General features: G+C 36.1%; 1 protein-coding gene across 1 annotated transcript in view; it reads right to left on the bottom strand.

Annotated features, from left to right (window-relative positions):
- TMTC2 (transmembrane O-mannosyltransferase targeting cadherins 2) overlaps window positions 1–26,794 on the bottom strand; it is a 403,012-nt gene that overhangs the window by 46,601 nt on the left and 329,617 nt on the right. Inside the window, exons 10-11 of the mRNA XM_030323323.1 lie at window positions 22,215–22,329; window positions 9,332–9,395 (exon numbers count right to left, since the gene is read on the bottom strand). Coding sequence (XP_030179183.1) covers window positions 9,332–9,395; window positions 22,215–22,329 — 179 coding nt within the window. The remainder of the gene's footprint in view (window positions 1–9,331; window positions 9,396–22,214; window positions 22,330–26,794) is intronic.

Here is a 26,794-nt window from a genome sequence, read left to right as displayed (position 1 = left end):
TTAATCACTGAGTGACCATTTCAAACTCCTTCTTGTCATGAGATCTCTAATGACATCACATTTGCCCTCTTTAACTTGCCCTTTACTCTTCAAAGAGAAAATGTGCATATGCTGCAAAGTTGCATTTCTGGGTGTTATTTCAGTGGAGATCATTTAAGAAAGTGAAAACAAAAGTGGAGATGAAAACCAGACAGGAGCAATGAGAGTTGGTCAAATATAAATTCCTATTCTCTACAATTTTAATTTTTGATGTAACCACAATGCAGGTTCAGGATAGCTTCTAAAACTCTTGAGTATCACAGTAACCATTTGTTGGCACTTGATATTCAAGGAAATAACAGTTGATTGTAAGACAAAGACTGAAAAACTGTGTAGCATACACATTTTCCCTCCTCTTAAAGATGTCAATCTTTTCAGCTCTATTCCAGCGCCTCCTAGCAAAGATTATGTTACAGCAAGATGTTTAAATAAATTCTACTCAAGTGACAAAGAGAAAATCTTGATTCTGATATTATCCAATGATAGGAAATTTAGCATTTATACAGCTCGGTCTGGGAGAATAATGTTATCCACGATGAAAACATCTCTCCTTGACCAAAACAGACAGGCTCCTCTGAGTCCTCTTTTTGACTAGGCCTCATCCTTGGGCCTTGTCTGAGGCTTGCCTAGCCCAGCCATAGCACAAGTCCTCCTAAATTCATGTAGTGAGAATCTTCCCACCCTTGATACCTGATCAAGTTCTTTATCACCCATGTTTGTTGGCTATAAATCCTGTGTCTTTACTGTATTTGAGGTGGAACGTGATCTCTCCCTGCCCTCATTGTGATAGTCTTGGCATGAATCACAAGAGCCCTAGTCTTGTTTACCTTTTTAAAAAGTATCAGTAATTTTTTTTCTTGAACAAGGACACAGGACTTTTAGGAGAAATCAATCTACCAATTCACTAATTTTTCAGGATCTGCCCAACTTTTACTTATCTTTAAAGTAAAGTATAATATAATTTTACCTGCAGATATATAAGAGAGAGTTCCGACAGATATCAAGGAGTTAGGAGTAGGGGGAAAATAAGGAAACAAACAAACAAAAAAAAGAGGTGAAATGTTACAGGAACATTAGAAGAGGGAGGTAATAAAGATTCATACACATATCTTTTGGTTAATGTTTCAGTTTATATTTAGAAAAACTTAGCCCCATAGGACCAGCCAAGGATCAGAAACATAAATGCCTAAAAGGATAATACAAATGGGGGGAACGAGCTGTTGAAATAACCAAAGGGGATATGAAGAATGTGGTGAGTGGGGTGGGGGAAGGGCACATCCTTCTGATGGTGGTACCTCCTAGCCCACCTAGCTGATACTCCCAGGTAGGAATATGGGCCAGTGTGGTTAGATTAGCTGAGTTTTCTCCCAAAACCCCAGGAATCCAGTTACCCTGAAGGAGAAAGAACTAAATTCAATTTTAGTTTGTGGTCCCACGATTCAAATAATTATAGTTATAAATCCATGCAAAGGAGACCCCCACAAAGAAATCTGAGTAAAAATAAACATGCTTGGAATCAGAGAACATAATTAAGTGGAATTTCCCAAAGGTTTTGATGTTCCTCAACCTAAAGTACTCAGCTGATTTTCTTCATAGCCAAGAGCCACTTAAGTTCCTGCCCATGCCTCACACTTCCCCCCTAGCCCGTCCTTTTCTGGTTGTGATTCTGAAACACACATAGTGCATATACACACATTCAAAAAAGTAATGACTGTGATGAATAACAATGCCCAAGTATGGAAAACCTGTAAATACATCTTACGTTAGCCCAACTATGTGACCCAGGTGAAAACTACCCCATACCAACAGTTAATAAACAAGTGGATTGTAACCAACCATCTTTGTCTTCTAAGCATGAAGATTTATACAAGATAATAAACAGAAAAAAAAAATAGCAACAACTTCAGAAATACATTTCTTTCTGGTTTATCTAATATACTCAAAATAGAAGTATAAAAAACAAACTACAATGTAAGCAGAGAGAGGTAAATGCACCAAAAACTAGACTTTGTAACTTGTGAAGTGAAAAGAGCTGCACTGTCTAAATAATTTGGGAAGAAGATCTACAGTGGAAAGGAGTCTGAAGACAGATATGGGTGGGACAAGACTAAAATTGATCCTGGTGTAACTGAAGCTATCAGGGAAAGTGAGCATCTATCTTGCTGAAATTAGACAAGATTTAGATATCTTTTTTCTCCCAATGTGTGCATAAATATACATATCAATGTGATGAAGCCTGTTTATGAACTGAAGCAGAGTCAGTGTTTGTTGACTTAATTGCGTACCTGTGAATAAACAACAGTCTCATTTCGGTGATATCTCTGGGCCCATTTAATAAAACCAGGTAAAATGTGGGGGGAAACTAATGGCAATTTCTCTCTTGATTGAAACCAGTTTATTTTGGATTTGTTAACTTACCTCATTCCATTTTCTAACTATAAATATAGAGATGCAGTTGAAGCTGAAATAACTAGTGAGAGTGGGAAATATATGTGCAATATAAAAACACATTTTACTCATGAAGTCAATCTGGTGATTCTGGGATCCACATATTATTAATGTCTGGAAGTCAAGAGACACATGGTATATAATTTTACCACATCACAGAAGCTTGTGGAAACTTTTGGAAGAGGCCATATGGTTCTTCCTCCATTCACAAGCAGAAATGTGGTTTAACTGCTTCGCAGACAAATTATTATTAAACCCCCCACCCCCTTTCCCCCCAACAAAATGACAATCTCAGTAATTTCCTCCCCCCAAAATCCCTTATATGGTCAAATCTGAATCTGTCCTGTTTAACTTAATTTCATGGTCTTTTGTTCTAATTAGGGTGGAAGAATATCTTTTCCATCAATAAACAACTGTAACTCGAAATATTTTCTATCTCTTCCATCAGTACAGTCCAAACAATTCTTAACCTGCCCCCCCAATCCCAGCCTTAGTGGTTATTTTTACTGAATAGCCATCTCCTCTTACCCTCCCCTCCCGCCCCACCACGTTTACCATAAAAAGGGTAGTCCAAATTGAAAGTAATACATTGTAGAATATGTTGGCCATCTTATAACACAACTGCAACTCTCTTATGTAGGAAGCTCATTTATTTGAATTTCATATTTCTCATTTTATCTCTTGACATATAATCACACAACTGCAACTCTCTTATGTAGGAAGCTCATTTATTTGAATTTCATATTTCTCATTTTATCTCTTGACATATAATCATTGCTAAAGAGCCCAAATGGATAACATTGGCTTTGATTTTATAATAATGCCTTGAAATAATTTATGTTCTAGGTGCCTAGGAAAAGCATAATGTACGTATGTAATTTTCTACTGGATAATCTGATCCTTGGAACAGATTCCCCTTTAATTCATATATAATAACTGCACATGATAGAACATTTATAAAATATTATACATGTTAGGTAAAGAATGAATACAACATCTAGCATAAAAGTTGGAGAGGTTGAATCAAAATGAGAAGTAATCTCCCAGTGATTTGAGAACTTTATTTAAAATTATCACAAAATGATAAATGGCTTAATGACATATCTTGCAAAACTATTATTCTATTGGCATTTATCACATATAGATATGCCAGACCTATATCAATTACTACCTACTGACCATCTCAGCCCACCAGCCATCCACAGGTCTTTGACCTCAAAGTCTCTTTCCACAGGATCAGCAGACAAGCAAATAACTGATATAAGGAATTTACCACCTAAGCTTTTGCTTCCTCTTTTTCTAATTTTTCCCCCTTTTATATCTTCAGTCTACTTTCTGTTCTCCAGTCCCTGGGGAGAAAATGATCTTTGAGGATCTTTGGTATTTCCTTTTCTCTATCCTGTACTTGGACACATTTTTAATCTCTAATATTTAAACACACACACATCTCAACACCTGCCTTTAATATTTAATAAATATATACTTGACAATTTTTCATATTTCCCTGTCTCTTTGATTTACCTGCAAACTTACAGAATAATTTTACACTCTCTGTTTCCAATTCTCCATTTCCTTAACACATTACAAACTTCTGCCCACATCACCGGCACAAAACTGTACCAGGTGGCCAATGGCATCTTATTCTCTGATTATCAGTGGACAGTTTTAGTCTCTGTTTTCCTTTACCTTTAGCAGCACTGAAAATTGCTCATTAATACTGATTTCTATGTTCTGTCACTGTCTCATGTCTTCCTTATCCTACATTCCAAATGTAGACATTCCCAGGGATTTGAAATTGTCTCTCTTCTCTACCTTTGTACAGCTTTCCCTCAGTGATCTTAACTACTGCTGTGGCACTATCTCCTTTCTGCAAACAACTCCCACGTCTCTAATCCTAACTGGGGCCTTTCCTCCAACTGCCTACTTGATAGGAATGTCCCATGGACATATATAATATCCTACTTCTTACTCAGAATCTGCTGGGTCCCAACTTAACCTTTTTGTCTTGAAATAAACATACTCTTCCAACTGCCTCAGTTCCGTTCAGGGTATTTCTTTTTCCTTCTTCCAAGTTACCTATATTCAAAATTTTGGAACACTCACTGGGCCAACTAATTTTCCTACTCACATCCATCAAATAATCTACTTATTTCCCCTGCATATTCTTTTCCATTCCACTATGTTTCTGTACTTTTGGATTATACCTTCTGCTTAAACTATTACAATGACTTTTTTTTATTGGTTTGCCCAAGGTGGCATCTTTCAACTCTACTTTTCCAAATGCAACCCACATTCTTCCTATAAATGGGCATCCTAACTTATCACTTTCATTATGTCATCCTATTCAACATACTTCTGGAATACAAACTCCTAATTCTTGGTATGGCATTCAATGCCTTTCATCTGGTTTTATTTTCATTTCCAGTTCTATCTTCCCCTATTCTTCCTCTCTGCCCCCAACCCTGGCCAATATATATACTATATCTGCTTACTATTCCTTGTGCTTCATTCATTTTCTCAGCTCCATGTTCTTATTCATGTATATGTCCCTACCTGCCAGAATTCTCTTTTCTCCTCCTCCTTCTAAAATCTTTGCCTATAAACGTCCTATCATTTCATGATTATCTAAGTTTCCTACTCAGACTCAGTGCCTTCTAGGGTTCAGCTGAAAGTGATTTCTCTCTCCTGAATACTTTTCTAGCACTACCTTACAGCATTCACAAAGTACGTATTATGCAGCATTATTTACTGCCCTGAATTGTGGGGATATGAATCTTAGTATTCTCTCCTCCACTGCCTCCTCACATGAGATAGTACATTTCTCCAGGTCAGGGTTAATTTTTCATAACTGAAATCCCACTGCACTTGGCATAGAGTCTTTCACAAATCTGGCACTTGATAAAAAAAAAATAAATTAAATGAATTCAGATTGCAAACAATTACATCCAGAAAAATACAAGATTTTTAGACAGGATCATTAATAGTTACCTCTTTCTAGCTTCTAGAGTTTGCTAAAAGCCAAGTACAAGTAGGTGACTTTGTATTATGCAAATTCCCCATTCTTCACATTAGAAAAAAAATTAAAAATCCATAAGTTGATGCAGAATTTGGCTTAATTCCCACAGGAGGAACAAAACTATTTCATTTAAATGTTCCCTCTAGTCCTCAAGAGTCAGCATTTTTTAATGTGCATAAGTGAGAGAAGATAGAGTGTTGTCTTTTTAAAGTAACCTCGACAGAGAGATCAGTTTTATTTACACAAATGAAAAACTAAGAGTGGAAAAACTTAAAATGGCAATTTTGGTAAAGAGTTTTCCCATTATAAAAATGTTTTAATGTAGTATGACATTTAAGATTAGAGTATTCCCTCCTACCTCCCCAAAAAATCAAATAAATAGAATTAAAAAATTTAATGGTCCCATTTTGGTAATAAAATGTAACTGTATACTTCAGTAAATGACAATATACTGAATACCTCTGTAAAGAGACAATATCATAATCTAACACTTAAAATTATGTGTGCCCACTAATTTAGACTTTCATTAGTTTAGCATTTGTTCACTGGAATTCTTGGTACATAAAATATCCCAAGAAGTCAGTTGACAGTTTTAAAGCAAATTGTATGAAAAAACATATGGCTTTTGTAGAATAGAAAGGAATAAAGAAATTCATCGTGGGACATACTGAAAAAATGGAACAGGTATTTAATTAAGAGAGAAATACATGCCACAAATAACAATATTGTTAATATGGTGATAGTAAGTGGCAGGACACAAGGTTGCAGCCACATATTTTACTGTGTACAATCATGATCTGACATGAGCATTGCCAACGGTCCCCCACATACAGCTACTGATTGTTACAGTTGGACGTTCTAACAACAGAAGAAAATCCCCTTTGAAAAATAAGATTAGATTACTGTGTAGACAAGAAAAATAGAAAAGACAGTGAAACTACTTAGAGAGAAGGGGAATGGAGGTCTGTTAACTGTGTCCTCTTCCAAGCAGGGAACTGAAATTTATTAAGCTAAAGCACAGAAATAACATAGAATGTTTTCAGGACAAAGAGAATAACAGCTACGATCAAGATAAATGTTCGATGGATGCTTTAATTTGGATCAGATGCTAACCACTAATAAATCACTATATGGACTATTGTTTTAAATAGGTCTCCTTGGTTCAGAACACAAACATATATTACTGCCAATGTCTTTATTTTATCAGTCTTGCCATGGTGGCAACTTACTTACCTAGATTACATACAGAAAACCAAAACACAATTCATAAAACAGATTAGGGAAAGACCACATCTGTTGACCCACAACTGTAACATCATTTACTTATTGTTAAATTTGAACTTCCTATTCTATCCGAATCCATAAAATACTTAATTTATTGCTACCAGATAAAGGAAGTAGAATTTGAATAAATGCATTTTTTTTCCGAGGCATGTTTATGAAGCAACTTTTTTGGGTTTCAGAAAAAAATGGCTTTACGTTGGGAGATTAAATATTGATTTTATGATTTGGCTGGCCATTTAAAATAAACAAGCTCATGAGTCTGGCTTAAATCTGGAATGCCTCAGCATCTTTTTCATTTTTTTAGGTCAGGTCAAATAGCTCAGATAGCTCTTTTCTCATTAATCCATTATAATGTGCTGAAGAAGACCATTTGATCAACTACTTAGCAAAAATAAAAGTGATACTCAAGTGACTGATATTCAGTGAGTAAAAGTTGAACTTAACCTCACCATTTTTATGTATATTGTGGGCCTTATATTAACCATTGTGAAGGGAACAAAGAAAAGGTAAGAAAAAAAAAAAAACCCTTGATTCTCATCTTCAGTTGAGGTTATAATAATTAAAGATTTCATATTCAACCCTTAGAAATGCTATACAGGGGCGCCTGGGTGACTCAGTTGGCTAAGCAGCCAACTTTGGCTCAGTCATGATTTCAAGGTTCCAGGAGTTTGAGCCCTGCGGAGCGCTCTGTGCTGACAGCTCAGAGCCTGGAGTCACCTTTGGATTCTGTGTCTCCCTCTCTTTCTCTGCCCCTTCTCTGCTCACACTCTATGTCTCAAAAATAAATACACGATAAAAAAATCTTTAAAAAAATAATGCTATAAAAAAAGGCCCATCTCAGGCATTCACAAAGCTATGCCCCCTGCCTATCTCTCCCTGTACCTCCAAACTCCCCTTTTCTTGCTCCGTTTTTTCCTAAAGCACTTAATCATTGTCTGATGCCATATATACTTTACTTATTTTTCTGCTTCATCTCCTCAGACTAAATTGTAAGCTCCTAACAGACAGGAACTCAGGTCAGTTTTATGCATTGCTGTGTATTCAGTGCCTGGAATAGCGCTTGGCACTAACAGGTACTCAGTAAATATTTACCAAATACATAAATGAGGGAATCATTTTTCTTTTTCGTTTCCTAGACTTTTGGTTTGCATTTCCTAAGATATAACTGCATTTTTTCCAGCAAGCATTCTGTTAGGCACAGAGAGGCCTGGGTTATCATGGGATCCCACTCTCCAGTTATGATACTGAGTGAGTTACTAATTTCTCCAAGATTCAGCAGAACGGGGACCACAGAAGTACCTGTGGGTTGTTGTGAGAAATCAGTGAAGTACTTAACATGATGCCTGACACATAATCAGTGTTTAATAAATTTCAGCTATTATTGTTCTTACCATTACAACTATTGAATTATTTTCTTCTGTTGCAAACAGTTCACTGATTCTTGAAGTACCTCATAATTAATGAAACTGGGGGCACGGACATTGAGGGCTAAGATTGCATGTGGTTATATCTGCTTAAAAAAAAAAAAGCTACTCCCCCTGTGGGTAGCGTTTAGGGAACATTAACCCTCCTCTTTTGTGCTCCCACAGGACTGTATATACCTCTGCTTAGGAATTGCCACACTGTGTTTCAACTAGTTGATTATGTTCCGTCTTCTCTGCTACATTATGTAGTCTTTTAGGGAATGAAATCAAATCTCTGTATCCTATCACAAAGCAGGCACTCTATAGTCGTTTGCCCAACGGATGAGTTACTGTATAAAAATGAGACTTATCCCATTATTTGTAGTCACATCACACATGCATTTTCATTACTGTTTCAAAATTAATTTCTCAATAGACAGTCTAGATCTGGAGAGTAAGGGGAGAAGGTTTTAGTGTTGGAGGGTGATGCAGAGCAGGGTGTATGAGAATAAAAGCAACGCGCCGGAGGTCAGTGATGTGCGGCGAATAAAAAACGGCTTAGAAGACAGATATAAAACCAGTTCTTATTTTCTCATAGATGGTTACTCTATTTCAATAGTAATGATCTAATTTATATCCATCCCACTTTATGGAAGTGTGACTACTCAGGGAAAAATTCTAATAAAAACATACTTGATAAAGTTGACAAGCACAGTTATTAGAAATGAGGACCATGGAATAGGAAAGAGGCATGACTCAAGGTTTGAGTGTATGTAAAGATCAAAAAAAGCTTCTGATGTTAGGAAGTCCTTAGGTATTAAACGCCACAGCAAAAATACTTTCAAGGAACTAATTTTAAAAGCCAATCAGATGCCAAGTATTTAATAACACTAAGACGTGTATTCAAATGATAAAACTGTATGGCAGTTTATACAAGATAGAAAACAGCAATTTGTACCTCTGCAAAAAGAAAGAGGCTTGAGACCGGCAGATTTGATTGTTGAATTAGCCATTTAGTGGGTATTCGGAATAAGGGACCAGAGAGGAAAAAGCCCAGCAACAGGAGACTTCTTTATCTAAAGCTATCACATGCTGTGAATCTATCCCTTTGAGTAACGTTTCTCATTAGTGAAGTACTTACATTAGGTCTCAGTCTGGCCGCCAGATCATAGTACTTCTCGGCTGCTTCGTTGAGGCTAGCCTGCCTGTTAAAGATTAGAGAAAAAAAAAAAAATCAAACTATATCATTTATTTTAAAATTGCAGAGAGGTGAACAGAATCATTACCTTTTTAAAATATTAACTTTTTACAATATTACAGTCATACCAATATTAATTTTTTAAAATATTACAATCATACCAATCAAACCTTAAGTTGCTTTAGCAAAAAAAAATTGCTTTAGCAATTCAATACATTAAATTGAATGTAGGCAATGTACTTATTGTGTTTAAGGCATTATAAATAGTATTTCAACATAATAGTAGGCATTATTAGTTTAAATTTACATATTAGGGATTAGAAATGTTATTCTTCTTTTCTAATCTAACACAGATAATGTTATAGGGATGGGAGTCTCCATTTTCAACATGATATCCCAGAAAAATCTTAAGTTTTTAAAATAAAATGTCTGTATCTATCCAGAAATACATTTTGTTTCCAGTTTAGGAGGGGAACCATCCATTGTGTGTAGCCTACAGGGGAAAAAAAAAAAAAAAAAGTTCAGATTCTTCCTCTGCTGACTCTCTGTACCAGGGTGGGCACATGACATAGTCTCAGCTAACTGCATGTTCTTGCTTGGGACTTTCATTTCTGAATGAGAGAAGATGAAAGAATGGCTAGAATTCACTGACAATAGTGGAAGCAATAAGCTATCTCTTGGTCAGACCCCCCCCCCCCCCCGCCCCGTAAACAGTCGCTGTCGCATGTCCTACTTCTTCACATTTCTGGGGCTACCTTGTCTCCTGCTGATTCAAGCTACGTTCTCCAGCCTATAGAGAGTTCTGTAGTTCCCACATCCTTCAAATAGCCAGTTCATCTTGACTAACACTGAATACCAGGAGTGGTGCAGTTGACTTATACAATAAGATCCACTGAATTTTACTGATAAGTTAATGCATTGTCTATTCTTGCAATTCAAAACAGACCCCTAGGCTCAGCCAACGGGTTACGAGGAGAAATCAAGTGTCAGAGTCCTGAGGAAGCTCGGCCAATTAGCCATCAGCGTAGCATGTTTTTCAATCATGCAATGGTGCTTCAGAAAACCTTCAAAGATGATAAGTAATAAGAGCTACAAGCTCTTGCTGGTATGTGGTAATCCAGTGACTGTATTTGAAGAGTATAGAGATGCTATAGACAAATGTCAAATTCAACGTCAGATGATGCATATAGCACACCTACAATGTAAACAATAGTAATCAATGGCTTGGGGTCTGAAGTAAAACTGGAGTAGTCTCTTTTGAAATTGTTCAAAAGCTTCTGATGGAGTACAATGGAATATTACTCAGCTATAAAAAAACAATGAGATCTTGCCATTTGCAATAACATGGATGGACCTAGAGGGTATAATGCCAAATGAAATAAGTCAGAGAAAGAAATATAAATACCATATGATTTCACTCATACATGGAATTTAGAAACAAACAAACAAAAAAAAGGCAAACAACCCCTCACAGACCATTTTTTAAAAATGTTTATTTATTTACATTGAGAGAGAGAGAGAGAGAGAGAGAGAGAGAGAAAGAGTACGAGCAGGGGGAGGGGCAGAGAGAGAAGGAGAGACAGAATCCCAAGCATATTCTACACTGTCAGTGGAGAACTAGATATGGAGCTCAAACTCACGAAACATGAGGTCATGACCTGAGCCGAAACCAAGAGAGCAGAGCGGGACACTTAAACAACTGAGCCACCCAGGCCCCCACCACCACAGACTCTTAAATACAGAGAACAGCAAACTGGTGGTTGCCAGAGGGAAGCTGGGTGGGGGTTGGGTGAAATAGATAAGGGGCTTAAGAGCACACTTACCCTGAAGAACACTAAGTAATATATAGAAATGTTTAATCATTGTATCCTACACTTCAAAGTAATTAACACTGTATGTTAATTATACTGAATACAAAATAAAGAAATACCCAAACTGGTGGGACTGGGGGTGGGGAAGCTTTTGGGGTGAGAAGATGGCAAAGAGGTCAGGAATAAAGAACAGAAACAAAAATTAATGCTCTCAATTAGAAAATCACATTCAGATTTTAAAAGAGAAGGCTCAATTAGCCTATAAAATTGAATTTGCACTTTGGTCAAGTGCAAATAAAAACTATAAAGACATACCCCATGCAACCATATAAATTATACGAATAACTGAAGATAACATCTCTCTGGAGACCAGGACATATTTTTCTAATTTTTAAAGGAAAAATAATTAGAAACATTGCTATTTTTAATGGGGTTACAGAGAAAGTAAAAACCCTTGACCTAAGGCTCTACTGGACTCATGACAGTTACAATGTGCTGTTGCAATTTATATTCTCATAAATGTTGAAGTTCAATTTCAATATGTCAAGAAATGTACTTTAGTCTGGTATGAAACAGTAAAAATTTCCTTGCTAGGGTATTTAATGAAGGTTCGCTCCACCAAATTATAGAATCACTTTGGTTCAAATTCATTTGGAAATCTGAACCAGAATTCATTAGGTCATGCCCTGGAAGGGTTTTCTCCAGAGGAAAATAAAAGGCAGGGAGGTAGGAAATTAGTGTAACTTAATACTACAAAGAAGTAAGTTACTTTGAAGCAAAATTGACCAATACATGTCTAACATGGGAAGTACAGCAACCATTAATATTCATCTTTATGGACATTTAAATTCATCAGGTAGATAAGGAGAAACTGAGGAATTCACTATACAATGTGCCTTTAAAATAACAATGAACACAACTGGAAAAAAAAAAAAGGTTTTTTCCCCAAAAGTAGTTGTTAGTTTTTAAAGTCTTCATTGTCTTTAGTAGTTTAATTCCCAAAGGAAATATCTAGTTTAGGAGTCTTAGTTTCTTAAGCTAAGTAAAATTGATGATATTCTAACGAAATAGAAAAAAAATAGAGTTTATCAGATTTGTCACATAACTGTGAAAATTAATTTTCACTCTAGGACTATAGGGGAAAGAGTATGCCAATTCTACCCACCATGTGTTCACTTATATTCTTGTTTTATTCTCTAGACGAGAGACAAAATTCATGAGGAACTGTCCAGTGTCCACTCTACAGTATATGTTGTATTTCTTACTCACCTCTGCAAGAAACGTCATGGGACTGCTTAATAAATCTTAATCGCAAAAATTACTGAATCATTATTCAACATTTGAAACTGAGGAAATTAGCAATCTTCTGCTAGTTGCTCAGGGGATTCTTGAATTGTAAAGAACCTCAACCTCTGAATTGTTAGGACTAACTGCAGAACCCAGGTTGCCAAGACTGCTAGGATAGAACTATTTAAAGAAGCTGATGAATAACTTTTCCTGAATACCTATACCCTTTCTTTCTTCACTGTTTTGTCTCTAGGACAGGAAATTTCTAAATCCTCTATGCATCACTTATAAAATACCAGGAATTGATTATTCCAAATTCCAACACCACCATGAAGTAACTGCTATTACAATCCCCATTTTACACATGTGTAAAATGAAGCTTAGAGAAGCCGATAACTTCCCCAAAGTTATATGGCTGGTAAGTGACTGATCTGGGAGTCATAGATTCTATAGCTAAGTATGTGAACCACGGGATCATGCCGATATCTTTGTATACACCGATATGTAGCAGAATGATATGTGATATATTGTTCTGTGGCAGGTGACTACAAAATTTTCTACACCAAATACGAAGAAAGGAAGAAGATATGCTTTCTGATTATACTGTTTAAAAGACATGATTTAAGTGTAAGAGATGAGATTTGAAAAGGGGAGAATACGGACGACATTTGCAATTATAGGTTTACTTCCTTCCATCTCCGTCTTCCGTACTGATAGAAGTGAACTTCACCAGACCAAATGGAGCACATGATAGTTGTAAGAACAGAATGAAATGCACCGTTCTGTTTTGCTTCATATACCTCAAGAAGGGGGAAGAGGAGGAACTCAGGGGAAAGGCGAAGAAAGGGGGAATGAGGAAAAGTGAGAACTGTGTTGGATATTCACTTCCCTACCCCCACAATCTCCCATTTTTAGAGAAGGGTCACAACTACATATGGAGGGCAATCATAAGTTCCCCACGTGTCCAAGTAGAAGACTCAGAAGGTAGGTAAAGAGGAAAAGCAGTGGCTCTCCCAAGGAATCCCTCAGGCCAGATGTACACATCCTTGAGTTTTTAACCACAACAGACTTTATAAAGCCAGAAATGAGATAAGGAGTAATAAAAATCATTCATACCAGGAAGCTACACTGGGTCCAAGTGGGTGACTACCCCCATCTAACATGACACCCCTAAGAATTAACATTAACATAAGAAAAGTTATGTCCCTTATCATCTATGCCAATAATAGATTTATCAGCTGGAGATTCAGCTGATCAGTTGGCTCCTATCTCATTGCCAACTCCTGACAATCATATATGTAGAGCCCTTCCCCTCTTCAATATTATCTGTGGTCCCTCAGGGCCAGGAAAGGTAAGGAAGTAAAAAAAAAAAAAAAAAAAAAAGCCTAGATGGTATTTGTAAACTGGACTATGAAGTAAACCTTGAATTCCCAAAAACTCACTGGATTGGGCTATCTTTTAAAATTTATTTTTTTGCCATCTGTGAAAAGGTGGGTTCAGAGTGAACACAAAAAGTAATGAAAGTCAGAAACAAATGTCATTATTTGATTACTAAAGAATTCCATTTTGTACATGGGACTATGAAACCTGTATCTGTTAAACAATATAGAAATATATTTCATGTATCTGACTCCCCTCCCTAGTGTTATAATAGAAAAGTATCTTTTGGAACACAGGTTTATGGCCCAATATTATTATTTTTATTATTTTTATTTTTTTCATTTTAGAGAGAGAGAGAGCAAGCATGTAAGCCAGGCAGAGGGGCTGCAGTAGGGGTGGGGAGAGAGAGAGAGGAAGAGAGAAAAAGAAACTTAAGCATGTTCCACGTTCAGCACAGAGCCGTACACGGGACTCGATCCCATGACCCTGAGATCATGACCTGAGCCGAAATCAAGTCAGATGCTCAAATGACTGAGCCACCCAGGTGCCCCTATGGCCCAATATTCTTAAAAGAAAAGATATATAAAAAAAATTTGGGAGTCAATTACGTTATGAAATAACAACTTAATAATATACTCTGTGAAATGTTTAAAAGGAATCTGATTAAGAGAATCATTTATAACTGCCTACATTTGTATGTATTCTGTGAGAATTATAAAATTAAAGGTTGCTAAATTCAAAATTACTTCCTTTAAATTATAAAAAAACTTTAATAACATTTAGAAGACTATGATTATTAGTAGCTGTGAACTGTCAATTTTAAATTAAAAATTACTTAACATGGATAATAACCACTTTGACTCATACAAAAGATAATATTTTATTAAAGTCTTGGTGATTATTCTCAAGGATAATTTGAGGAGGAATCATCTCCTCCATCTTCTTTTCTTATCTTTATTTTTATTTATTTTTTGAGAGAGAGAGAAAGCCAGGGAGGGGCAGAGGGTGAGAGAGAGAGAGAGAAGAGAGAGAGAGAGAAATCCCAAGCAGGCTTCACATTGTCAGCACAGAGTCCGATGGCAGGCTCAAAACCACAAACCATTAGATCATGACCTGAGCCAAAACCAAGAGTTAGGCCCTTAACTGACTAAGCTACCCAGGCCCCTCACTCTTTCTCCTTCTAAACTAGAGAACTGTTTGTTCTCACATCATCAAAGTAAAATGAAACAGTAGCTGAGTTTTCCTGGGTTCTTGCCAACAGATAAACTGAAGTGTGACTTAAGTTACTCAAAGCAGCACTAAATTTTAATTGTAATTGGTAAGTTGTATAATAGGAATAGAAGTAGAACTGAAATAAACAAAGACATAAAAGCGTGTGGAAAATCTTAAAAGGGCAAAACCAGAGTCACACATATATACAAACAATGAAGCAGAAAAGATCCTTCTAATAGAACTCCTAGAAGATATTGCTTATAACCATCAAATCACCTTAAATGAAAAGTTCTCTGTCAAGACATCAAAAATAGGCTACATGATCTGTTGACATCCATCTTGGTTCTAAACATAAAAGATGGTGAGGTAAAGCAGACATGTAGCAATAATCAAGGAAAAGGCGAGGCTGATGGTGTAATTTCACAAAAGATTCCTGAATTAGAAACTTCTTGATGCCCCTTGAGAGTTGGAGTTTATTCTTTCATGACCTCAGATCTTTCAGGGCTGCGAAGGACAGGTTAAGCCTATGTCTGAAAAGATTATATAACAAAATGTACTGGAGATATTAAAAGGGAGGAAATGTTTATTGGCAATGTCAGTTATAATATGCATATATAGTAAATAACTACTTATGTTCAATTCATAAAGCTTGGGTGAGGAGAAGGAGTTGGGAGGGGTGGAAAGAAGACAGGCAAGATAGAACTTGCTTGCAGGGGTGACCTGAGAACCAACATCGTTAAGTATCACCTGGGACTTGTTAGAAGTGTAAAACCTCAGGCACCATCCAAACATACTAAATCAGAACGTGCATTTTAACAAGATCCCCAGGTGATTCACATGCACATTCATGTTGGAGAGGCACTCGGTTGGAAGATGCAACCTTCAACCTCATCTGCCACTGCCCTTTGCTTTAAAGACCTTACAACCCATTACAACCTAGTTGAAATAAACCCCCTCTGGACCAAAAGTTGGCAGTAAAGTACAATTTATAATTGAAGAATCCAATGACTTTTCAAGGGGTCTTTGGTAATTTTGGAAGTATTAAAGACGAAAGGCCTAAGAGAGCTTTGAAAAAAATATATCTCCAGTGTGTGTGTGTGTGTGTGTGTGTGTGTGTGTGTGTGTGTGTACATATTTCCAATCCACTTTGAGAAATAATTTGATTTGGTTCCTTTCTTTCTTAAGAATTTCACTTTAAGGGTGCCTAGATGGTTCAGTCAGTTGAGTGGCTGGCTCTTGATTTCAGCTCAGGTCCTGATATCACAGTTGGTGGGATTGAGCCCCGTGTCTAGCACTGTGCTGATAGCATAGAGCCTTCCTGAGATTCTCTCTCTCTCCCTCTCTCTGCCCTTGCCCTGATCATACTCTCTTTCTCTCTCAAGATAAATTAATAAACATTTTTTTTCAATTTTATGTCACTTCTAGTGGAATTTATAAAGAAATTAGTATACTTAAAGTCTCTAATTTTAACATATTTAATTATATAAGATTGTGTCCAGTACAGAAATTTAAAGACAACAATTCTTTTTCAAATACTCCTTCTGCTCATTAGAAATCAGGGAAGCAATGGGAATCAGCTGGTACAGTGCAGGTCCTTACTACCTTAGGGAGAAGCGACAACCTGGCCCTTAGTCCTGGAAAAAAGAGAAGTTCATGCTTCGTGCAGCTTTAAGTGTGTCCTTTGTCAGACACTGTACCAGTCTAAGAAGTTAGTATCTCTTTGAGAGTACAAAGGTGGAGTTCTCCCTTCTATGACTATAACTCTACTTTTCTAAAATTTATCATAAAGAGATAATTTAATAATATTGGAAGGGTCTTACTGTTTAGGACTCACACATTTGATAACCTGTTACTCTATAAATCCTTTCTCCAACAATAAATTCAAGAATCACAGCCTCTACATAGTCACCCAGTCATAAAGACATGAGGGAGCTAACCTGACACAGTAAAAACAGTTATACTTGGCCAGAATACACTAAATTTAAATCCCAGCTTTACTTTACCAACTGTGGGAGATATGGGCTCTTTTAAAGCCTCAGTATCTTCGTAAGTCAAATGGGAATATTGTTGTCTACTTCACATATGTACAATTATAACTAAGAGAGTGACAGATATAAAACACAAAATACAGCACCAGGCAGACAGAACATACTTAGATAAATGCTACCTTTGTTCTTCCCTTACCCTGTTAAGTGGATGAAAAAACAAAAAAATTCCGCCAGAGTCCATGAATGCTGTGAATCAGGTAAAGTTTGTTTTTAGTGCCTCTGGACTGCCTCCCAGTATCTCCAAGTATCTTTGTGCCATCTCTAGCTTCTAGTTCTAGGAGAACACTGAGTAAATTCATTCATACAAAATGCTCCTAATAGAATAACTGATTCAATACTTTCTTCTTACAACTCTCTAGATATAACTCTACTGAGTTCTAGCATTTTAAATTCCTCTGATTATTTTCCTTTGATGATAACCAATCTCCTTTTTAATAATGCTCTCATCTGGAAGCATCCAGTACTTTTCCCATTTTATTTGAAGTACTAAAAATGTCAACACATATGGTTAATATTCATTATGTGAGGCCACTCGACATCTGTGATTACCCTCCCTATAAATGTATTTGGTAATCAGCCACGATGTGGACCCCACCTTCCCAAGAAGGCAGAAGCCAACTGCCTCATCTTCCAACTCTCTAGTAGCCAAGAGTCCAACCCATGACTCAGGTTTCACCAATCAGATGCAGCTGCAAGAGAAACAAGGTCAGCAATAAGCCTAACAGGGTGGCGGCTGCACCCAGGAGGACCATCTAATGAACGTGGGGCTTGCTCTGCTTGGTTCCTTGTGGGTGATGGTGGTGGAGCTTGGGACTGCAAAAGTTGCTGAGTCCCAGAGAAAGCTAGTTGGTTGGGCATTACTTCTGACTGTGTAGAGTGATCTCAAGCCCAAGAGAGAGCCTGTGGGCTACAGAATACTCTCCTAATAAATTCTGCTTCTGCTTAAACTGGCAAGAGAGAATTCTTCAGTATGCAACTAAAAAGTGTGACCCAGACATGAAGACAAGCTTAGGAGGAGGTTTATTTTCGGCAGTTTTGCTTTCAATACGATGACGGAGGCCTTCATCCTAGCTTGGAAATTTTCTGTTTGTTGATAATGCCTAATGTGTTCTATGCTCGCCTTCAGAAGTTTTCTATTTATGTTAACATTTATATATACAAAACCAAATAAAACTACATATATGTATAAATGCTAAACATGACCACACACACACATATATGGCATATAACTATACATCATCTTTATATATACACAAATAAGACTATGTATCACATCTATATACATGCCACATATACACTATATATGGTATATATACATACCTGTACCCTACATATAATTATACTAACATATGTGTAATTATGAGTATGTATATAATGTTCTCAATCCACCCTCCAATCTTTTATCCTTTCAGTCACCATTTTGATGTCTTTAGTACTTATGATTTAAGTTCTGAAAAGATACCTGTAACTTCTATTTAAATTATCAGCCTATCAGACGCTGGGGTGGCTTAGTTGGCTAAGCATCTGACTCCTGATCTCAGATCAGGTCATGATCTTACAATTAGTGAGTTCAAGCCCTGCATCAGGCTCTTTGCTGTTATCAGTATGTAGTATGCAGCCTGCTTGGGATTCTCTTTCTCTCTGCCTCTCTCTCTGCTCCTCCCCTCCTCACAATCCTGTGCACTCTCATTCTCTCATTCTCTCTCAAAAATAAAAAACACTTAGAATATAATAATAAGATAAATTATCAGTCTAACAATTATCCATTACCTCCACTGCAGTTATAATCTCAGAGATCCTATTAATCTCTCAGTAATCTTTTCTAATGTCACACTGTTCCTCTTTCAAACCACCTATTTCATTTTCAAAGATATTTTCTGTGTCAGTTAGGCTAGGTTAGGTGACACTGTGATAATATAAACACACCTTAAATCTCAGTGAAGTAAGACAACAAAGTTTATTTCTCACTCACTCATTCAGTGCACATGAGTAGGGAGGTCTGTCCGCCTCTGGTCATTTCAGGATCAATTTCCACAATTTCCAAGTTAGAAAAGGGAAGGGCCTGGACTCTTACAGCTTTGGCTCAAAAGTGACATATTCATATCCACACACATTCAACAACCCAAATAAGATCCATAAAGGTCTTCAACTTGGAAGAAGCAGAAAAATATAATCCTTTTACGTTTATTGAAGGTGGAAGGCCTACACATTTGGTAAACAGCATTAATTCTTTCATACCACATAATATTCTTGTGAATCACCTAAATAGCAGGAATTTATAGATAGCCTAAGTGGCTCTTGGGTTTAATGTAAATCTCACTGTTTTCATGAGGGCTCTTTACTTGGATACATCTGATTTGTCATTCTTATCTGAACTGACAATTTGAAATCCTATATTTCAAACTTTCTATGTGCTAATTCTACACAGACAGATCACTATCCACTACTGAGAGTTGAAATCGGTCTGTTTGAAATTTCTCAAATTTCAAGCCTCTGGAAGGTCCCAATAAGATGAAGATTTGTCCCTTGATGGTTAGCCCCAGGACGTTCCCTCTCCCAATCTAGTCTCATCCAGGTGGAATAACTTTTTTTTTTTTGGATTTGTGATAAGCAATTTTTTCCTCATTAATAGACTCTTTGGGCAATTTCACTGGAATTAGCCAAGGAAAGGTAAGTTAAATTAATGTGTTCAAACCATTCCTTGAACTACAACATTTCCTAAATTGCTGATTTTGGATAGGACGGTAGCCATTAATCCAGTCAACCAAGACAAACCAGGGAGACATCAGCTCTTTCCCTCATACCCTGCCTTATACTCTTTTCCTTCACCAAACCCTGCCAATTTTGTCTCCTAAGTACCTAGCAAAACAACAGAGCTCTGAGGCGAGAATTAATACCAAACTCAATATACAATAATTTGGCATTACCAGAGGAAATGTTACATGTAACATTAAATAAGCAAGATCTTGATAGCTAAGGATTTTGATAATGCTGCTCAAGGCAAAACCAGTAGCCTTTCTTACTCCTTTCAGCAAAGTCCTAAGTGCTCTTGATTAATAAGGGAAAAGGTTGCTATTCAGTTTGCACAGTAAGTACTCAAGAAATAGTTGAATTTGATAAAGGGGAAAAACAGAAAAATGGAGTAAAAACATTCATGGGGACTGCCACCAATTTGGGTAGGCTATAGCCAGGTTGCTGTTTCCATAATTGCAATCAATATTAGGAAGGTGTTGACTGCAACTTAATGAGAAATGCAGACTGCAGAAAGCTAGAAGGAAGGTTCTGAAAAATAAATCCTAAAGATTTCTACATCACCAAGGTATAACAAAAATTTTCCACTGGTTTCTGGCACTATGGTAACTAAGGAAAAGTTATGAGTGATATATTTAACAAGGACGTTATTTTTGTAATGTTCTTATAATGGGTTTCAATTGGTAGACTTTGAATTTCAGGTACTGACTTAATATGTAGCAAAATGCCTTACTGATGAAAGTATCTATTATGATTAAGATGAATTAGCCGGTAGAAAGTTGTGCATATCCATCCTTGCAAATGGTTTATTGTGACTAAAAGCATGGTGTTTTATTCATGAACAAGTTCCTTCCCTATAACAGCCCTAAGCTTGTCATGCAAATGGAAGTGTCCTTTAAAAATTATCCTTGCATTGAAGGTTCTTGCAGATTGGCTATAGTTTATTTTATAAATATACCAATAGTTGATTGAATACTGGTTTCTCTTTGTAGATACCAGCTTTAGGAATGCTAAATGTTAAATGTGGAGTGAGTACATTCAACTGAGACCTCACAGTACACTCTTTACTCTCAGATTTTGAATTTATTTAAAACTTATAAAAAGCTAAGTAGGAAGCCAAGTGGTTCTCAAAGGACAATGCAAGGGATACTTGAGGTATTGGAAATAGTCTGTACTTTGACTATGATGATGGATACACAAGCCTGTACACATGTGATAAAAAAAAAAAGGCACAGAAATAAATACACACACACATACACACACACATACATACATACATACACATACACACAGGTATACAAGTATAACTAGAGAAACTCAGTAAGATCAGTGGAGTGTATCAATGTCAATTTCCTGCATTTGATATTATACTATCATTTTATGATATTACCATTGGGGAAACTGGATAAATGGTACAGGGGATCTCTATATTATTTCTTACAACTGTATATAAATCTATAATGATCTCAAAATAAAAACTAAGCAAAACTACTTTTCTTGAAATGCCATGTTTTAAAGCCATCCAAATGTGAAGGAATTCCTTTGGTATTTTTCTTCCCTTGTAAGAGAGTAATCTACATGATTATAAACCTATCCTTAGAACCAAGCAGAGCCCATAGTGTGAATGTCAGCTAATGAAGCATTTAGATAGAGATTTAATTAAGTGAAATTCAGGTAGTATTTAATTAAGTGAAATTGTGGGAGAAGGGGTATTCATATTGCTAATAGAACAAATACTGCTTTTTAAAAAACTGTATAAATCATTTGAGTTTCTTAAAAACAATTTCCTTTAACCTAAAACACCACTTATGGATGCATTAAACATTCTTTTTATATTCACAACAAAAATTGTTGATCTGCCTTTTAATTGCTTTGCTAATATTATAATTATCCTTTATGATGTCTTTCTGAAAATAGAAGTATTAAAAGGTCTACAAAGATATATTGTTTCAGGGCCATTTTGAGACTTTGATAAGCCTTAGGTATATTTGTATTTGACAATCCTCTCCACCACCAAACATAATAAAATAAATTCACATGCCACATTCATGGGAATGTGGAAGGGAGTGTGAAGGGAATCACAAGGGAACGTGAATTTCCCTTTTCATGGGAAAAGGGGTCTCAATATTTTTCAGAGTTCTGAATGCTTATATGCCCTACATATACTGTGCACATGGACTTTAATGAATACAATACACCTGACTGATTTTAGCATGGTAAAAAGCACAATTCACTTCAAGAATGTGGAATAAGGTGGTATGACAGGTGAATCAGTATACCTAATTGCCTTCCCAAAGCCACAAAGTTGGTCTTCTAAGGTATAGTAGCAAAACAAACCTGAGCATGTGGGCAGCACTGAAGACCACATCGAACTCTGTGCTGTCCAATTCAGCTGCTTTTTTTGCCATCTCAGCTGCTTCTATGAGGCGAGCTTCTTCCAGAAGAAACTGACCTGTAAAGTATAAAAGCAAGTGAGCTTCAACTTGGAAAATACAAATCTAATCCTGTGAAGCCATTAAAGCTGCTACAGAGGAAAATATAAAAATAGCGGTAAACATGATCTGAAGCTAAGGTTTATGTATGCTGTACATCTATATCTCTTCACTTGGTTATATTTTATATGCCTTTCCCTTCATTGCAGGACATCCCAATGCACCCATCTGGTACATTAATAGAGTTGGGTCTTCTCTTGTCCTTAAAAAAAAAATCGTCTATAGACTATCGAACCAAGAAATAAAATGAATACATTTAAAGATATATTACAAAAAAGAATTAAATTTATTTTAATTATTAGTCCTTTAAAACAGCTACTGTCTCTTATGCATATGTGCAAACAAGGCTATTTATATTGAGATATATTCATTTCTTATATTCAAGCAGCACTACAATTATTGAAGGAACATACAAAGGTCCATTTAGCATTTACTCACTATTAATTAGATTGATTACTAAACATGGAATAAATATTAATAAGTTCACATTTTTGAGATTACTTTCAGGTATGCTTTGTAAGGTTCGAATTATTGCAGATAGAGCCATACTATTCTTTGAAACTATACCTCAAGAATTGATATAGGGTACTATCCCAGAAACATATTCTAAGGACAAAAAAAAAAAGAAGAATTGGGTCCAATTTTAAGGATGTAAATAGGCAAGCAGAGAGAATAGGCTGACTTTTTGATTTTTTCCTTTATAGCTGGAGATTTATTAACAGCACAAGTAATGAAGTTCGGCCCTATCTGACAAAGTTTGGCCCTTTCAAAAGAAAACCAAAGCAATGCATAACAGTCTTCTAACCCAAAAGGACTGGTCTTAAGATACAAGAAGACATTTTCTGTTTTAAGAATTTATAATAAGCTACAGATATTGCTTGTATTTAAGCATTTCTAAACTTAAATTGGTAAGAAATGGTAAGTAAAGATAAACCTATGGTTTCAAGCCTACTTATTAAAATGCAGTGACAAAGTTTTAAGACCCGAACTTAGACATCTCTCAGGTATTTCTACTAAAAGTTGTACATTACTCTCTTAGTTCGTCACCTAATACTATGCCTTTCTCATGCCTCAAAATAAACATAATTGTTAGGTCAGAAGATTATTAAGGACACAGATTCATAAATGCATTTAACCCTTGAATACACAGGTTTGAACTACATGGGTCCACTTATACGTAGTTGTGTTTTTGCTTTATTTTTTGACAAATACAGTACACTACTAGAAATGTATTTTCCCTTCCTTATGATTTCAACTTTTTTTCTCTAGCTTAATTACTCTATTCTAAAAATACAGTATATAATATACATAACATACCAAATAGGTGTTAACAGTCTGTGTTATCAGTAAGGCTTCTAGTCAACCGTAGGCTATTAGTAGTTAAGTTTTGGGGGAGTCAAGAGTTATACACAGATTTGCAACTGTGCAGTGATCAGTGCCCCTAACCCCCATGCTGTTCAAGGACCAACTGCAGTTACATTTATAAATAGAAGAACACAATACTTATGAAATTTGTGTGTATACTAACTATAAATGTGTTGATATGAGGTTCAACTGAAAGTATATGCTGTTTAAAAACAGCAAAATAAGAATAAGATACTCTATGGCATCCTGAGAATTATTACTATCTCATCATTTATGTCTTAGTAGAGGATACCAGGCTAAACCCATTCTTCAGTTACTCTTATTATAGGTGTGTATTTTTTTCCTTTTTCCTTTTTAATGTTTTTTAAAAATATTTATTTATTTGAGAGAGAGAGAGACAGACACAGAGACAAAGACAGAGAGAAAGAGAAACATGAGTGGGAAGGGGCAGAGAGGGAGAGAGAGAAAATCCCAAGCAGGCTCCTTGCTGTCAGCACAGAGCCTGACACAGGGCTGGATCCTACACACCCTGAGATCACAACCTGAGCAAGATCAAGAGTCAGATGTTAACCAACTGAGCCACCCAGGCACCCCTTATTATAGGCTTTTCAAATTAACACATAATATTAATTGCCACCTGCCTTCAAAAAATAATGTTCACCCAAGTAAATGCATTAACAAATATGTTAATTACTATGTGATATTTAAACAAAGGATAATGTAGGGATTTATTAATTGTTCTTTTCCCTTTCCAGACAGCTATTAACTCTGAAATGTATTCTGTATTAATAGTTAGGAAAATACAACAATTAACTGAATAATGAAGGTTATTTAGTAAAATTCATTACTCCAGACTATAGAGGGTAAAGAAGATAAGATACACTAGCTCTGGTCCGAAAAGAAAAAACTATATAAAGGAAAACGAAGAGAAAAAGAGAAAAAAGAGGGACATGATACCTACACTATCCACACAGAAACAAATGGCAAGAAGCTTGTGTGATGCAGATAATGATACTGGTGGTTTAAGAGGTCAGTTTAGATGCAAAGCCCCAAGGGCAAAGCCTTTCAAGCTCTGTCAGTGCCAAACACATCTATCTCTCTCTCTTTCTCTTTCTTTCTTTCTTTCTTTCTTTCTTTCTTTCTTTCTTTCTTATTTTTTTCACAGTTTTATTTTTTTATTTTTATTTTTTAATATGAAATTTATTGTCAAATTGGTTTCCATACAACACCCAGTGCTCATCCCAACAGGTGCCCTCCTCAATACCCATCACCCACCCTCCCCTCCCTCTTACCCCCCATCAACCCTCAGCTTGCTCTCAGTTTTATGTGGATCCTGAGAAACTTAACAGAAGACCATGGGGGAGGGGAAGGAAAAAAAAAAAAGTTGGAGAGGGAGGGAGCCAAACATATCTTAATGTTCAACAACAACAAAAAAGGATGACAACATTAACTAGTTGTATAAAATTAAATACACAATTTTTTTTTTCTTTTTTTTTAATTTAATTTTATTTATTTATTTTTTTATATATATGAAATTTATTGACAAATTGGTTTCCATACAACACCCAGTGCTCATCCCAAAAGGTGCCCTCCTCAATACCCATCACCCACCCTCCCCTCCCTCCCACCCCCATCAACCCTCAGTTTGTTCTCAGTTTTTAACAGTAAATACACAATTTTTATCATTATTTTAAAACATTTCTTTTGCTTTATGTCAGCTTTGCCATGCAAAATGCAATTTACACACTTTGCAAGGTCCCCAAACCACATGAAACATGTAATTTTTACTAAACAGTAACAGAAAAAATCCCCATATGATCATTTTTAACAGCAGAATTCATTCATCATATTAACATTCAGAAAAACAATACCGCAGCATATTAGATATTTGCATAATTCCCCCCTTTCTGTTCTCGACGGACCATATATCTCAATATCCCAGCATTAGTGTTCTGCTATGATAAAGGCATAAAATATTATGCAGTGTGGACCATTTGGTGTCTGTTTTTAAACTGAACTTGAAAATGAGAATCGAGGTTGAAAGTGAATTATTATTCTGTTATCTTATACAATGATTGTTTGTTTGTTTGTTTGTTTGAAATATAGCCCAAAATTAATGGGGAAAAGAGCAATAAGCATTTTAAATACAGAGAACCAACATAAATAGGGAAATAAAGACACACTAGGTTTCTTCTTCTTTTTTAAAATTTTAAAGTTTATTTATTTAATTTTGAGAGAAACAGTGTGTGAACAGGGATGGGGCAGAAAGAGACTTGATCCCACGAACCATGAGATCAAGCTGAAATCAAGAGTCAGCCGCTTAGCTGACTGAGCCACTCAGGTGCCCCTAGCTTTCTTTTTAATAAGTATTCAAAAAGCCTATATTGATAAGTCATTGGGGGAATAATGAGGAACAAAATTTGCTCTTACTCCTTCTGGAAGACTTTGCCTCAACTCACTCTTCCAGCAGCTTTGTATATTATTGTTCCCACCAGACACTTGCCAACACCTGTTGTCTCTTGGGTTGTTGATTTTAGCCATTCTAAGGTGTGAGGTGGTATCCCATTGAAGTTTTGATTTTCACTTCCATGATAATAAGTGATGTCGAACATCTTTTCGTTTGTTTCTTGGCCATCTGGATATCTTCCTTGGAGAAATGTCTATTCATGTCTTCTGCCCATTTTTAATTGGACTATTTGGTTTTTGGCCTTTGAGTTGTATCAATTTTTTATATATTTTGGACACTAACCCTTTAGTGAATATGTCATTTGCAAATATCTTCTCATGTTCAGTAGGTTGCCTTTTAGTTTTGTTGACTGTTTCCTTTGCTGTGCATAAGTTTTTTGTTTTTTTTTTTTTTGATGTAGTTCCAATAGCTTATTTTTGCTTTTATTTCCCTTGCCTCAGGAGACATATCTAGAAAAACAGTGTTTTTTCTAGAGTGTTCTCTGAATCACTGATGTCAGAGAAATCACTGCCCATGGGCTTTTCTAGGATTTTGATGGTTTCAGGTCTTTTACTTGAAGGTCTTAGATCTTTTACCACTTTGAGTTTATTTTT

This window comes from Lynx canadensis, chromosome B4 (assembly GCF_007474595.2).
Source record: "Lynx canadensis isolate LIC74 chromosome B4, mLynCan4.pri.v2, whole genome shotgun sequence".
NCBI lineage: Eukaryota > Metazoa > Chordata > Mammalia > Carnivora > Felidae > Lynx > Lynx canadensis.
Note: the sequence above shows the minus strand (reverse complement) of the source record. Positions and strands in the feature narration are given on the sequence as shown.